Source organism: Mizuhopecten yessoensis, unplaced genomic scaffold, assembly GCF_002113885.1.
Source record: "Mizuhopecten yessoensis strain PY_sf001 unplaced genomic scaffold, ASM211388v2 scaffold7513, whole genome shotgun sequence".
Taxonomy (NCBI): domain Eukaryota; kingdom Metazoa; phylum Mollusca; class Bivalvia; order Pectinida; family Pectinidae; genus Mizuhopecten; species Mizuhopecten yessoensis.
In genome coordinates this window covers 155,564-171,480 of record NW_018407085.1, presented here as the reverse complement: position 1 = coordinate 171,480, position 15,917 = coordinate 155,564, and the positions used below count along the sequence as shown (strand labels likewise).

The following is a 15,917-nucleotide window of genomic DNA, read 5'->3' as shown; positions in this document are numbered from 1 at the left end:
TTGACCACCAATTTATATCCGACCAGTGGACTGACTTCTGTGAAAACTTGCTATAAATACGATACTTTGAAATATGTTGCATGACAAATAAATGAATAGATAAAAAAAAACCCACTAAAGAATGAAAGAATAAGTTATTTCAAATGTCAACTAATTTGATCTCATATGTAGTTACTGACACTATGATTGATTATATACTGTTCAACACTGTATAAGGACAAGTTTTGCACAGGTTATGCCTGTTATTCAATTATTCTTGCACATGCAATGAGATATTCTTAAATGTACATTGTACAAGCCATTTAATTTTGACGACCGAGTTGTTATAACCAACAGACGTTTTCTCGTGTTGTTGATTCTTCATAACTACAACGTAAAAATGTATTTTTAGTTAAAACAGATTAGGTTATGAAGATTTTCTCCTTCTCTAAATCCATTTTTTGATCTATCAAACAACGATGTATATGTCGTTTATTCAAACTTTGTGGTCATTGTATTTAAACTGTTATAGCTCTTGGTCATACAAGTCACCACATGTTGTTATTTGGCTACTGTAAAAAACCTAGACATGAACCCACAAGCTAGTCTAGATTTAGTTCAATTATGTTTATCAAGTGCCTTGTGCCAGAGGGCTGACCACATTGCCATCTAATGATTCATGTGTGATAAGATATAGTATATGCATTAAAAAAAATCATCAGCAAATACCATGAAAGAAGAGTTTACATTTTCAGTTTAATTTTTTGCATGAACAATCTTTTAGATTTATCATAAAACTTTTAACTTGTTTTGTTTATTTGAAACACACAAATTTTAAATTTTAATTTGATTAGAATCATATACACTCAGAACAGATAATTAAGGTATTTCTGTATTCGATATCTAATTTATGGTTCAATAAAGATAACTATAAAAACATATTTTTTCGGAAGAGTAGTTTTATTTATGAGTATCTTTTTTTTATTTAAGATTAGATTTTTTATGCTGATAATAAAATGCATAAAGTTAATGCAGTGTTAAAATCATTGAAATCTGTTATTTTATGTGACTCGTGTGTTATTTGCTTAGAATGTAAGAAAGATTGATATTCGTTCCTTAATACTAACGAAGAAGAGTATTAAATATTTATAATAATATTCATAAAAATATAATTTGCTAACAAGGATAAAGGTGTCATTACATATAACGCATAACGCAGTAAAGGCCTACCATTCCGGATCACCTGGCCCTTCCTCAGATTGTTTTTGAGGTTTTCTTAAAGTCTCTCCTTATGCTTTGGTGTCTTATTGATTCATCTAATTGTTTTCGTTGTGTTTGGATATTGACTAATGCAATAACATCGCATATGTTTTGAATTGTACTGATGTTCAGAAGGCACTTACACAAATAGATGTAAAAAAAGCTTGTGGCTTGTTTGTTTTTGTTTGATTTTGTTTAACGTCCTATTAACAGCTAAGGTCATTTAAGGACGGCCTCCCCTGTGTGCAAGATGCATGCGTGTAGTGTATGTGTGTGTATTTTGGGAGGCTGCGATATGTTCGTGTTTGTCTTCTTGTAATAGCGCGGAACTGATGCCGACTTTATAGTGCTACCTCACTGAAACATACTGCCGAAGACACCCAGCAGGACGCCCCACCCGGTCACATTATACTGACAACGGGCGAACCAGTCGTCCCACTCCTAATTTGCTGAGCGTTAAGCAGGAGTAGAAACTACCATTTTTAAAGACTTTGGTATGTCTCGGCCAGGGGACAGAACCCAAAGCCTTCCTCACAGGGGCGAACGCTCAACAAATGGCCAAAAGTGAGGCATTGTCAAGGGAGACATTAGGAAAAAGAAAGTTATTTAGAAAGGAGAGAAGAGATAAGGTCCCAAATTTAGTCGCCTCTTACGATCATGCAATTGGGGGCAGCAGGTACAATTCTTACGCCCTACCTGCAGGGCAGCTTGTGGCTACGACAACATATCTGGCGTAGGTTTAAAGAGTGTGCTTATGAATTATGTGTACCACTGTGTAATATTTTTCACCCATTCATTGAAAGATGGTATCTTTCCAAGTATTTTTAAAAGGGCTAATGTTATTCCCATTTTTAAATCTGGTAAACGTAATGAAGTCTCTAATTACAGACCAGTATCTTTACCACCAATTATATCTAAAGTTTTCGAAAAACTGGTTGACGTACATTTTTCTATTTTTTTTTAAATCCGCTTTTCTGCCATGATAACATGGTTTTATGCCAAAAAGGTCTACTGTTTCAAACCTTGCATGTTTCACCGATCAGATTTCCAAAGCCTTTGATAAAAAAGTAGAATTACATGCTGTATATACTGATTTTTCAAAGGCCTTTGAAAAAGTAAACCACAGATTATTATTGCATAAGTTAAAATTGTATGGTGCAGAAGGTAGCATTTTAGATTGGTTTACTACTTATTTGAAAGATAGATTCCAGCGTGTTACTGTCAATGGGGCAACATCCGGTTGGTGTGATGTAACTTCCGGTGTGCCTCAAGGTTCGATACTTGGACCCAAACTTTTCCTTGATTTTATCAATGAACTGCCATCTATTGTGAAATTTTCTAAAACTCTTATGTTTGCCGACGACAGCGTAAGAACGTTGTCTGAGTTTGAGCAGCTACAGAGCGATAGAAATAGAGTGTATGATTGGTGCACTGTTTGGAAAATGAAAGTGAGTGTGAAGAAGGGCTGCCAGGTCATATTTATAAACAAAAAAGAAATGTATGAATTTTAATTACACTATGAACGGTGAGAACCTGAAGAATGAAATGTGTGTGAAAGATCTTGGTGTTTCGCTGACCTCTTCAATGAGTTTTAGTACCCACATTAGACGTATTGTTTCCAAATCAATGCGAATGCTCGGTTTTATAAAACGTACATGTAAAAGTTTTACACAAATACCTGTTTTAAGGTCTTTATATATACAAGTCTTTTCAGGAGTCAGTTAGAATACTGTTGTCAGATCTGGTCTCCTTACCAAACATCTTTAATTCACCAGGTCGAAGTTGTCCAGCGTAAATTTTTGATTTTTTTTATGTTTTAAGGCACACGTTGATTACAATTCCATGTCTTACGCTGACACTTGTAGGCATTTTAATCTTCATAGCCTCGAACATAGGGGGCATTTTTAGACTGTGTATTTCTTTACAAATGTGTTAATAGTGCTTTTGATTGTCCATATATAGTCAAGCAAATGTGTTTTTTAATCCCTGTTCGAAATCTACGATCAATTCGTTTCAACCAGTTTTACTGCCAGAGAAGCAGAATAAACGTTAGAAAGTATAGTATTTTAAACAGGATTCAATGTAATTTTAACTATCTTGCTTTGCACCAGACTGTGATATGTTTCGTTTCCCTCTCGCCGAGTTCAAAGTGCGGTTAAAGAATATTTGCTATCACTAATTCTTTTTGTTTTACATAAGAGTATCTTTTAGTCTGTGTTACATGCATAACTGACTGTGATATCTTATACTTGTGTTGTTATGTTGTTATCCATTATGTAAGTGAACCCTTGGGTCCGTTGAATTGGAAATAAATAAATTCATTATCGTACTGAAAAGGGTAATATTATTGTATTGTTCGCCAATTAAAGATTTCGTTTGATCTACTTGTATTATTCGAAATCAAACACTTACAGATTTCTAATGTTTGTTGACTCTACCATACTTTTCAGTGATAGACAAATACACGGCATGATGCCATGACGTTAATCCTTTAAATGCATCATTAACAATTTCACAACGGATTTCTACTTTCACAAACTTGACTAAAGAAACAGCGCATGCTTGGGCAGACAATTTGTTTAAGAAAATTATTCAGAGTTAATTATTTTTTGGTAAAACAATAAAGGATCTATAAAATATCAATTAAAAGTTTATTACCTTTATAAATCAAAACAATCTTTTTTTCATTTACAACGGGAGTGTCAGCATCACCTGACATCAATACAAATCACGCCTGACCGAGACCCGCTACGAATAATTCCTTCGTGGCGACATCGATGTCCCAGAGTAAATTAGCATATTCTTATGTCTTTTGATAATTGAGATAAGAGGCCACGAATGTGCACGGCCGCCGTGATATTTCAGTCGGAGTCCGGCGCCTTGATGTGTCAAGTGCGCTCATACGGTAACACCTTATCGTCACCCTTCGGAGACTTTGTTATAATGGCCGCTTATAAAACAAAGGCTTCACCTCGCCCTCTATGCTGACTCTATCTGGTGATATTACCGTGCTACCTGTACCGAGATCGCGTATCTGTACAGTGTAAGTGATGTTTCGGTATGCTCAGTAGCTCGTTTGTATGCTCTGTATGGTATAAACGTCAGCGAACCTGTCAGGCGTTGATAGATTATGTCATTTTGTGGCTCTGACCCTAGAACGGTGTTCACTATAGACATGACCCACCTCAACCATTAGTCAAGTGCTCGGAGTGCAGAGACGCGACTCGCAAACACAGTTATTCACTATTTACATCATGTAGGTGTATGTTTCTATTGTATCAGTGTGTCACCAGTCGAAAAGAGATCATGGAAATGTTTTGAGTGGAAGTGTGTTATTGTCTTAAAAAAAGAATAATATTCAAATATGTAGATTCTTAAGGATATTTAAAACAACGGCCGTTTTGTGTACAGGTTTTGAACATAGGATGATGCTGACTATGTGACGTATATGACCAAACATGGTCCGCCACCGCTTTCCGTGGTGTTTGGAGTCTACATGTCCATCTGTCATCGCTACTTTGACTTTAGGCTTATTGATTCCAAATGTATTGTCACAAACAAATTTTGAATCTAGACCTCTTTGGGGAACTGGTAGAGGCCGGCCAGCGGGAAAAACGTGTCTCAATTATTGTCAACTATTGCCAATATGTAACCACGGAAAGTGTTTTCTCGACCAGTCTTCCTGTGATGTGATCTGTGCTTGCGAGGAAGGATATACAGGAAAGTGGTGTAAAGAACAAGCGACTAAGGTGGGACCTCGGACTGGCAATAACACACAACCAGTTCCCCCTATAGGGAAACCATGGGAATCTCCAGCACATTCCGCACCTAAAGGTCCAACGAAGCGACCATTGATGATATTAGGGACATTCAGACCACGGAATGGAAACAAAAAGAGTCCTCCGTTCATATTTCCTATGATGCCAGCTAATCCGCCATCAAACAAACAACCACAACGTAGTGACGATATAGCAGAAAGGGAGGAAACAAAGGCGATTAATAACTCTTCAAATAATGTTAAATCGAACGCTAGACAACTTGTCTTACCAAACAGCACTACTATGACAATCATACGTACAAAGTTGGAAGATATGGACAATGTAACGAGCATTGATATTGAATCTGCCAACTCCGCAATAAAGGAGCTGCCTAACAAAGACACAATCCCAACCACTAGTGTTGACGAACTCGTTCATCCAACAGAATCCGTGATTACCTCACCCGGGACGCTGGACAGTACTCAAGGAGAAGTTTTGTCTACTGTTGAACCAATGTCATCACAAAGGGTTTGTGAGGAGTCTTGTCACACTGGCAAGTGTTTATTTAACGGCGGGGAATACAGATGTGTTAAGGAGTCAGCACCGATTATCATGGCGACCATTGAGAACGCCTCGATGGCGGCGAGAGGAGAGTGCGGTAAAGGCTTTAAGTGTAGACATGGCGTCTGTGACCCTGATCAACTCCGCAAGGGACGGATTAAGTGTATCTGTGACAAGGGGTGGATTGGTACTCTGTGTGAGCATGCCTGTGAACTGGACTGCGGGGAGCATGGTATGTGTGGCCATCCGGACAAAAACAAAACCTCCATGGTGTGTTTGTGCAATACTGGCTACGATGGAGACAGATGTCAGGATGTAAAAATCCTTCCAGAGTTCAACAAAGGTAATGTGTTTGTAAATTTTATTTATGGCAAGCTTCAAACTAAATTCCACCATTTATTTTCCCGAATTGTTGTATTCATCACGTTTTGTTGCTTTCTACGTTATAACTTAATCAATCACTTTACATAATCATTTTTTTTCTGTTTGTAAATCTATATAAAACACTATCCTATTGTCCACTATATATATTGTAAACAACACTATCACACATACATAGGCAATAGCAATTCTTCAAAATTACTGTTACTTTTAAACATTTATTTTGTCATTTTATTTCGAATAAATGCACATCGAACCTAAGTGCGATTTTTTGGCTGAGGCTAAGGATATTTAAAAATGAAATTGTATAAAAAGCGCGCAATTGTTTGTTTCCATCTGTAATGACTCCCATTATCCGAGTGTTGTTCATAATAAAACAATTTCTTCACCACTTGCATTTACTGAAATAACAAGTTTAAAATAAAAGTGGTGAAATTTAAAATTGGTTTGCTCATATTCATTGATAATGTAATATCACGCACATACTTTGAACGACAATAGTAGTTGAAACATGCATTATATGTTCTAGAGATGTTGCTATCTATACAAGCTGTTTGTGCATCAGCATTTTTGAGTTATGGACAATTTAAAGCACCAATTTATCAATGGATGATTTATATGAGTCCAAAACAGAGCTTACATTGATATCCCTAATGCGTTGTAGATATTTTTGTTGTTTGATATGATTCTTGCTTAAAAAAATATGCTTGCCATAACATCAGTTGTTAGTTTAAAACATCCATGCATCTATAAATAGTTTAGAACGTTATTCAAGCAATCTGAGCCAACAATATTCAAATGTCATCAAAACTTATCGAAACTTAAGTCGACTTATGCCGAATGATTCGTTGAATGCTAAAAATAAAAACATCAATAAGGACATGAACAAGTCAGCACCTCTGGAATTTTAAAAGAGGTGAAAGAAAATAGTTGACAAATCCTACCATAAATATTTGTCTGTCAAAAATCAAACTTATTTGTATAAACTTTTAGCTTCTCTTGTTATTTATCATCTACAGTTTCTAATAAGATTGTATGTTAAAAAAATCCTAGAAATGATCATTGAGTTAATTTAACAAATTAAAACACAGAAGTTATAATACCACTCCAAATAGTAAACCTAAGGACATGTATTCCTTATATCAAAAACCAAATAGTCAAAACCCGAATTTTTAAATTGGCGAATTTCTCTATATTTATCGTTCAAAAATGCGAGTAAAAACAAACACATCAATTTGACTTTAAACACAAATATCCAGTATGAGATAACGATTGTTGACTCCAGTACACACAAGGCTTGTCTCGGCTGGCTTGTTTGGATACGAGAATACATCATCAGACTCCATCTCTGTTACACTCCATCACGATACAGGACCACACCTTATTTAGACTTGGTGACACGCATCAGTAACCTTCCATCTTTAGCTTTAAGAAATGAAAGAAAGTAATTATAATTCATGACAGATGTTTATTCGCTGTGGCTAATAAAAAAAAAAGAAAAAAAAGTATATCATAGTCTAAAGTAATAACATTTGAATGGCACCGTCACACGCAGGCGCGAATGATAAATATACCAAGAATAATTCTTTCTATATTTACTGCTGCTTTATTTGTTAATATGTAAATTAATGTCATAGGTAAAATAATGTATACAGTATCTTTTTTCGTAACTGACACCATTACAAATATGTTTGTCGAATCCTAAATTGCGTCGATGAATTTACGTACACAGTACAAAACCAAGAATCATGAAGATAAGGTCAATCTATCACAGAGGTAATAAATATGTCACTGGACATACACAACAACTCCTACATATTGTCTCTATCAAACCTGTCACTAATTACTTACCTACAGTATAGAGCCTCTATCACACAAACCACTTATTGTTTACCGGCTGTTTGTCATCTGTGTTATACATAACACATAATATTTACCAAGTGTATGAGGTCTGTTATACATATGTAACTGTACTTTTTCTAAATTACCTGCTGTATTATTGTTTCAATCGTACATATCACTTATTTCAACCTCCTGTAACACAAAAACATTTGTTCCACTTTTTGCTTACCTACTGTAAAGATATTTATGAATTGCTTATACAAACATCTCATACAACCACTCATTTACATTGTTGAACAATCACTTTAAATTACACCCAATCCCTAGTCGGGACCCAAAATAACTTCATTTCCTTTTTGCATGAAACTAGCTAAATCAGATTCAAAAACAAAAATATTTTTCAAGAAGTTAAAGCTTTTTAATTTTACATGGAAATAAGAAAAAAATATCAGCGCGAAATCAATTTTAAAAATAGGAGACGAAACGTGAAAATTAATACCACATTTGTCTTTTTGAGAAATTAACGGCATTGTTATAAAATAGGCAACTTTTAGTAATTGTATTAAATAACCCATAGCCATATTGCTTTAGAAATAGCTACTTTACATACTCTAAACACAGAAGAGTCGAATGCTTAGAGAGCTATCCTTTTTGTTCCCATATTCCTTGTGTTAATTAATACTGTAAGAACATATTTTAGGGCATATTTCTGATTTTGCGAGTTTTTGTATTGCATTTAGTGACAGTGTGCCAATTCATCAATGCGCAAATCAGTTCGAATTCGTTAGCACTCTAAAATCTGTGTCCGTTAAAGTAAGTTCTCTTACAGTAAGTCATTATTCCAAAGAAACTAGAAAGGAACAGAATGTTGTCATTATATGTCATTATGCATAATGTATAATTATAGCACCCAACTAACACACAAACACTGGGTACATTAGCTGTCATATCTTCATAACTGAATTACGACAATATTTGTACATATGTTTAATGTATAGTATTACTTCAGCGTTTGATATAAATTTTTCACTAAAGCCTTGTTTCTAAATAAAACCCGACAATGATTAATCGAAATTTTCATTTAAAAATAGGTTACACAATGCCAATGTGTTTAACTAATTTCAAAAAGAGACATATGTCACCAAGTTTCTTCATTAAAGGTGATATAAAACGCGCGGTGGTGGTAATTATCATGGGTATGCTTTTTATACAAATAAAATCATGCTAATGACACTGTACTTAAATTACATGGCATACTAAATATGTTCTGATATCACAGAGAATTGTATCCGTACAATCAATGTTTTAATGATGGTCAGTTAGAAAATAGTGGTCAGTATTGGAACAGTCGTTAGTAAAACAACAATGGTCAGTAAAGTATTCAATAAAACAACAGTTTTTCAGTAAGATTATACTCTTTAAAAACACATGTTTTCAGCAAGATGTTAAATAAAATAACACTGTAAAAAAAATTCATATGTAAAGGAAGAAAAATAAAATAAGATAACGGCAATTAAAGATGGCTCGGAGAAAAGCACCTGCTAATCAACACGAAATAATTTACGCCCAGCCATCTCATCTACGTGGATGATACTTATTCAAATAAAGGCCTCTCATACAAATGTACCAAGTGATATATGGTTAGCTCTATTCTGGTCATGCTCCAGAACTCCGAACGTAACATTATCAAATGAATAGAACATGCGCTTTAATAGAACGTGCGCTTTAATAGAACATGCGCTTTAATAGAATATGCGCTTTAATAAATGAAGCGTTTAAAGTCATCTTGGGCTCGGTTGTAATAGTATATCAATGCTAATTTACGACGAATTCGCATTAGCTATGTGTTTATCAATTATAAGACATTAAAGAAAAAGGTATATATGTTCCCATTTTTTTTTTATGTAATCCTACCATTTTGATAAAGAATTGTAATCTACTTAGTCAATGGCGAATACTTTATATTGTGTGTTTAAGTAATTTACTACGTGTATGTTGCAAACAAATTTTGAGCGATACAATTGTTGTCTTGATAAATTGTTTCAAGCGTAATATCTAATAAATAGTTCATGCTTATTGACATTGGTGTAACACAGTTTTAGTTATCTGTGATGAGCTTTTCACTACAAGCAGACAAATAATATTCTTTAAGACACCAAGTCTATTTTTACACTCATCACGGTATTACAATATTAGATCAACATTATTACTTTTTCCTCCTAACCGTTCTTTACTTTTTCACTTCTTTGTTGTCCTATGTTCACTTTTTTATTCTATTTCTGCGGGTATCCGCTCACTTTTGGCATTGTTTTTATTTCGAAAACAATAAGGTTACTTCAGAAAAAATAAGATCTTTCCATTAACACTTAACGAGAAACAAAATTTAAAAAAAAGTAACTTTATATGAATTAATTTTAAGACATCTTTGTATTTAGTGGAATTCTACAGTTCAAAGTTAATCTTATTATGCATTTATTCCATTATCTAGGGGGGAGGGGCAATATGTATCTCCCTGTGTAGCTACTATTTACGTTGAAAAGCATTAAAACTGTTACTCTACCCTCTGTTGAAATCAAATAGTCAACATTCCACGCACAAAAATGTCGTTGTCAATGAAACATAATCGGACCTATTGATTGTGGGATTTCCAAGTGTTTGAAAACGCAATCAAATTCCTTATGCATAGGCATTTCCGTATCGCAAAACAAACATGAAACGTGCTTTTAAAATTTCAGACGAAAGTGGTAACCAATTTTTTAAAATGACATGTAACTTACATTAATTATATAATTTAATATTTTGTAGCTATGTTTTGCCTCCCATGCTCCTACTCTTTGGTTCTTCAATAAATCATTTGTAACCTATGAGTCTTGTACTGTTTAGTTTTAGTTTAACCTATGTTTACCCATGCATCCGGTACTATGAGTGTGAACATGTTGTATCGACTAGATATGTATGTTTAAAATGTAGATCCTGTTTTATTCAGTTGTTATATAACCTATTTTAACCCTTTGAATACTGTGAGGTTTGCGTTTTGTATAGCCCATTTTTACCAGTATTTGATTAATTGTTTAGGTGAAATATATACTTTATAAGGTCTATTTTCCATATGTTTGGTATTTATTGTTAAGTTGTGGTATAACCTACTTTCAAGCTGTTTGTTATTTACTCTAAAATTGATGTAAAGCGTATTTTCTAGCTGTTCGTTATTTATTGTTAAGTTGTTGTACAGCCTATTTTTAAGCTTTTTGTTATTCATCACTTTATTGAGGAATAGCCTTTGTACTTGCTGTTTGTTGTTACAGTTAATATCTGGAATGACCTTGTTTCCATGTGTTTTTTTTTTTGTTTGTTTGTTAAGTTGTGGTATTGTATATTTTAAACCTATATGTTATTTTCTATTCAGTTGTTTTATAACTTATATTTGACCTATTCTAGCTTCTAACATGTCCTTAAACTATACTTATAACATAATATTATGTTTGACCTATACTTATAACATATGTTTGACTTATACTTATAACATGTGTTTGACCTATACTTATAACATACGTTTGACCTATACTTACAGATGTGGAGGACCCTTCTGTACATATCTACGTGATAGGTTTTACAATCGGGTTCGTCGTCTTCTTCACGCTCATCCTTATTCTCATCACCTATTGCTTGTGGCGTCGGCGATTCGTCTTCATTATGAAGATCGTACACTATTTTCAACACTATGAGGAAAATGGTGAGATGCTTACACTTCACTTCAACATATCTTTTTGACCAGAAATAGACTTATTCAACAGCATGCCCATCTTATATCAGTTAACTGAAATGTTATGTAAGATAAAGAAATTCAATAAATGACAATAATTTATATAAAATGAAACCCGATACTACTGCAATTATAGAATACTTGACCCTAACTAAATAATATGTGCGCTTTACTCAAAGTTAAGGAACACCCATGTTCTTGATACATGTATGATATCGTTATGATTAGAGGGTTGCCCTTTCCATTTAGTTTAAGTTCCTAGTCTATCCGTTTTGAAATATAGCTCTTGTTGGTTGTAGATGGACAAATCTATGACGCATTCGTTTCCTACAAATCTTCCAAAGAGGACGAACATTTCGTTCTTACAAAGCTTTACCCAAAGCTGGAGATGGAATTGGGATTCAAGATGTGCATGCATTTCCGAGACTTTACGCCTGGTGAAGGTACGTATAGGTTTATATACGCTATTTTAAATCCATTCTGAAAAAGTTTAATGTGGCTTTTCGATTTATTTAAGCATTGAACTGCTTTCAGTTGGCATTCATTGGCAATAAGAATGCCCACTTGACATAGGTTAATTGAATGAAGCGCATTGAATTACACTTATTATTATTCAGCATTTAGTTCAAATAATGTATGTATCGTTTATGCTTGTTCAATGAATAGAGCAGCCATCACCAAGGTGGGGTCAGTGGTAACCAACTTAACATTTATAATAATGATGACGTCAACAATCTATATGAATGCCAACTGAATTTGGTAGGGTTATACATGTATAGTGGCAATGCCAAACGATGGTAAATATAGGGAATTGGGTTATGGATCACCCCTCTTCTTCATCTGCATATCTTGACATTAGCTACAGTACGAAAGTAATTGTCACTTCATTACTAACATTTAGGGCAAACCGGAAAACAATTTCAATGAGCAGCCGGGTTTTTCCTCCCAGAGAAGTTTCCATATTTTACTGTCACCCTTATTGCCTGTTTTCTCAACAATCTAACATCAATGTCGTCAATGAATGCAGGCTAAATCTTAGGTCTTTGGTGGTTTGATACATTTTCACGATTCGCCTTCGGTTTGGTTTTCTTTCTCTCTTTTTCTTTTGATTACATTAATCCTAATGTTCTACTGTTAAGGTTTCTGTTGTTTTGTCGTCTTTATATTGATTTTGAAATAAATTCTATTTGGTTCCCGAGTGTTGATTTGATATACGTATACATAAATTCTATTATACTTCCAGCTATCGCCAACAATATAATTTCGGCCATAGAGAGGAGCCGCCGAACTATCATGATCCTTTCTCCCAACTACATCAATAGTGAGTGGTGCCGTATGGAGTACCAGAAGGCTCAGCACGAAATGCTCAAGATGCGACACAAAATCATACCAATAGTTCTAGAGGACGTATCCAAGTGTAAGACAATGGACAAAAACCTTAAGACAATTCTTAGTACTGTGACATACATAGAATGGCCAGGTGAAGAGGATCCTAAAAAGCTAGAGAAATTCTGGAAAAAAATCGAACTTTCGTTACCAAAGAAACGTTCTGGTGAACACTCACCATCCAATAGCGTCGAATCAACGTCGACTAGCTCCTCTACAACGTCCAATGACATTGACGTGTCAAAGAGTAGTTCAGAAGATCCCGCGTCTAACACCATACTTTCTACGATAACAGATTCTGTTAGCATTACTATGGACAAGTGTGATCCGAAGAAGTCTTCACAACAAGGCAGTGATACGCCTGGCAAAGCGCGGAGTGAAACAAGGCTGAAGAAAATGAAAGATGTGTTAAAATTGAAAATAAACAATAACAACAATCGTGCATTATGTCGTGAAATATCTATAGAATCGAACATATCGACCCCGGTCTCCTCCACTCCATCGCCGGGTTTCTTTGGAGGGAAGGACTCAACACCACTATTGTCAAAGAAGTTGCTCAACTGTAAACAGATCAATAAAAGTAGCGCTAAGTCATCTACGTGGTCACATAGGAACCACAATAGGGGTCGCAAGAACTCCCAGACACAGTCGCAATCCTTCACAGAGAAGGACGTCAACCGCCCATGTCTGGACGTGATCCCACAAACACCTACTAGTCCTTCTCCTAACGATGTGGACCTTCCAGACGTATGTCGCACGGCTGGATATTACAACATTGTGTGTGGGGAGAAGACCTCTCCCTCAACCGAGAACGATTTTGCGGGTATGCAACAATGTCCAACATGTATTCTCCGCAAGGATGACGTGGATGCTAACTCTACCATAAACTCACTTGCTGAACAGGTAAAAGGACAACAACAAAATAATTTAGGGAACCCGACTGGCTTGAATATTAGTTTGGATCATATACGGTCTCCGTACCCAACAAGTGTGTATAGTTATGACAATACAGGTGAAAGTGTTGACGTCACAAATACATCAGTGACGTCAAAAGTGATTACAAAATGTTCTACATGTGCACTCAGGGTCAACGTTGACAATGTTTATCAGGAACGAGAAACACAGTTCACCTCGGATTTAAACACTGATGATTCTCTTTCTTCTGGAGAAAGAAGAAATAATACAAATTTCATCAAAGACGTTAATTGTGAATCGGATGAAAAAATATCAAATATCCAACCAAACGAAAATCCATTACTCAACGTTTTGCACCTCCCAATTCAGGGTCGTTATATTCCTAACTTTCATGTCAATAATGCATTTATAGAGAACGAAGAGAACAAACCTCCTATTCCCATCCCACCAATACGTGTTAAAAAGTTACAACGACAGAACTCCAGAGAAAACTTGTAACGATTGTCATTTATCCATGCTTACTTATTTATACAATCATCCAGTTTGTGTCACATAAGAATGGGATATTTTTTAAAAGTAAAAAGTAGACGTGTATTTTTTAAGGAAATTAAGAACACACATTCAATTAGTTGTAAATTTCTGATTTTGCTCTTCAATTGAGAACATTTCTTTATATGATAATGAAGAAAAAAATCCCCTTTCTGCTCAAATGTGTTAAACATTGTAAGTCCCGTTTGTTTTCCGATGTTTTATATCATACATGTTCTTCACTGTTACCCGTGCCTCGGTCGATTACTCACTGATGTTTACCTTTGTAAATACGACCGCAGTCGATGCGCACACTGATGATTGTTACTCTTGTTTGTCAATACGACCTCTATCATATACACAATGATGGCTGTCGGTACAACCTCTGTCATATACACAATGATGGCTTTCGGTACAACCTCTGTCATATACACAATGATGGCTGTCAATAAGACCTCGGACATATACAAAATGATGGCTTTCGGTACAACCTCTGTCATATACACAATGATGGCTGTCGGTACAACCTCTGTCATATACACAATGATGGCTGTCAATATGACCTCAGTCATATACCCATTGTTGGCTGTCAATATGACCTCGGTCATATATAAAATGATGGCTGTCAATATGACCTCTGTTATATATAAAATGGTGGTTGTCAATGTGACCTCAGTCATATACACTATGATTGCTTTCAATATGACCACGTTCATATACACTATGATTGCTTTCAATATGACCTCGGTCATATAAACGATGATGGCTGTCAATATGACCTCGGTCATATACGAAATTAATGGCTGTCAATATGACCTCGGTCATTTACACAACGATAGCTATCAATATGACCTCGGTCGTATACAAAATGATGGCTGTCAATATGACCTCGGTCATCTACACAACGATAGCTGTCAATATGACCTCGGTCATATACAAAATGATGGCTGTCAATATGACCTCGGTGATATACAAAATGATGGTTGTCAATATGACCTCGGTGATATACACAATGATGGTTGTCAATATGACCTCGGTGATATACACAATGATGGTTGTCAATATGACCTCGGTCATATACAAAATGATGACTGTCAATATGACCTCGGTGATATACACAACGATAGCTGTCAATATGACCTCGGTCATATACAAAATGATGGTTGTCAATATGACCTCGGTGATATACACAATGATGGTTGTCAATATGACCTCGGTCGTATACAAAATGATGACTGTCAATATGACCTCGGTGATATACCCAACGATAGCTGTCAATATGACCTCGGTCATATACAAAATGATGACTGTCAATATGACCTCGGTGATATACACAATGATGGTTGTCAATATCCCCTCGGTCATATACACAATGATGGCTGTCGGTACAACCTCTGTCATATACACAATGATGGCTGTCGGTACAACCTCTGTCATATTCACAATGATGGCTGTCAATAAGACCTCGGACATATACACAATGATGGCTGTCGGTACAACCTCTGTCATATACACAATGATGGCTGTCAATATGGTCTCGGTCA

The 15,917-nt window shown here is 35.4% G+C and overlaps 1 protein-coding gene across 1 annotated transcript; it reads left to right on the top strand.

Moving 5' to 3' along the window:
* The first annotated feature begins 4,463 nt into the window (after positions 1-4,463).
* On the top strand, positions 4,464-15,310 carry LOC110453803. The gene is made up of 4 exons (XM_021502962.1): positions 4,464-5,901; positions 11,353-11,514; positions 11,844-11,987; positions 12,788-15,310. The coding sequence occupies exons 1-4, from the start codon at positions 4,698-4,700 to the stop codon at positions 14,341-14,343; spliced, it is 3,066 nt and encodes a 1,021-aa protein (XP_021358637.1). The 5' UTR covers positions 4,464-4,697; the 3' UTR covers positions 14,344-15,310.
* The last annotated feature ends 607 nt before the right edge of the window (positions 15,311-15,917 follow it).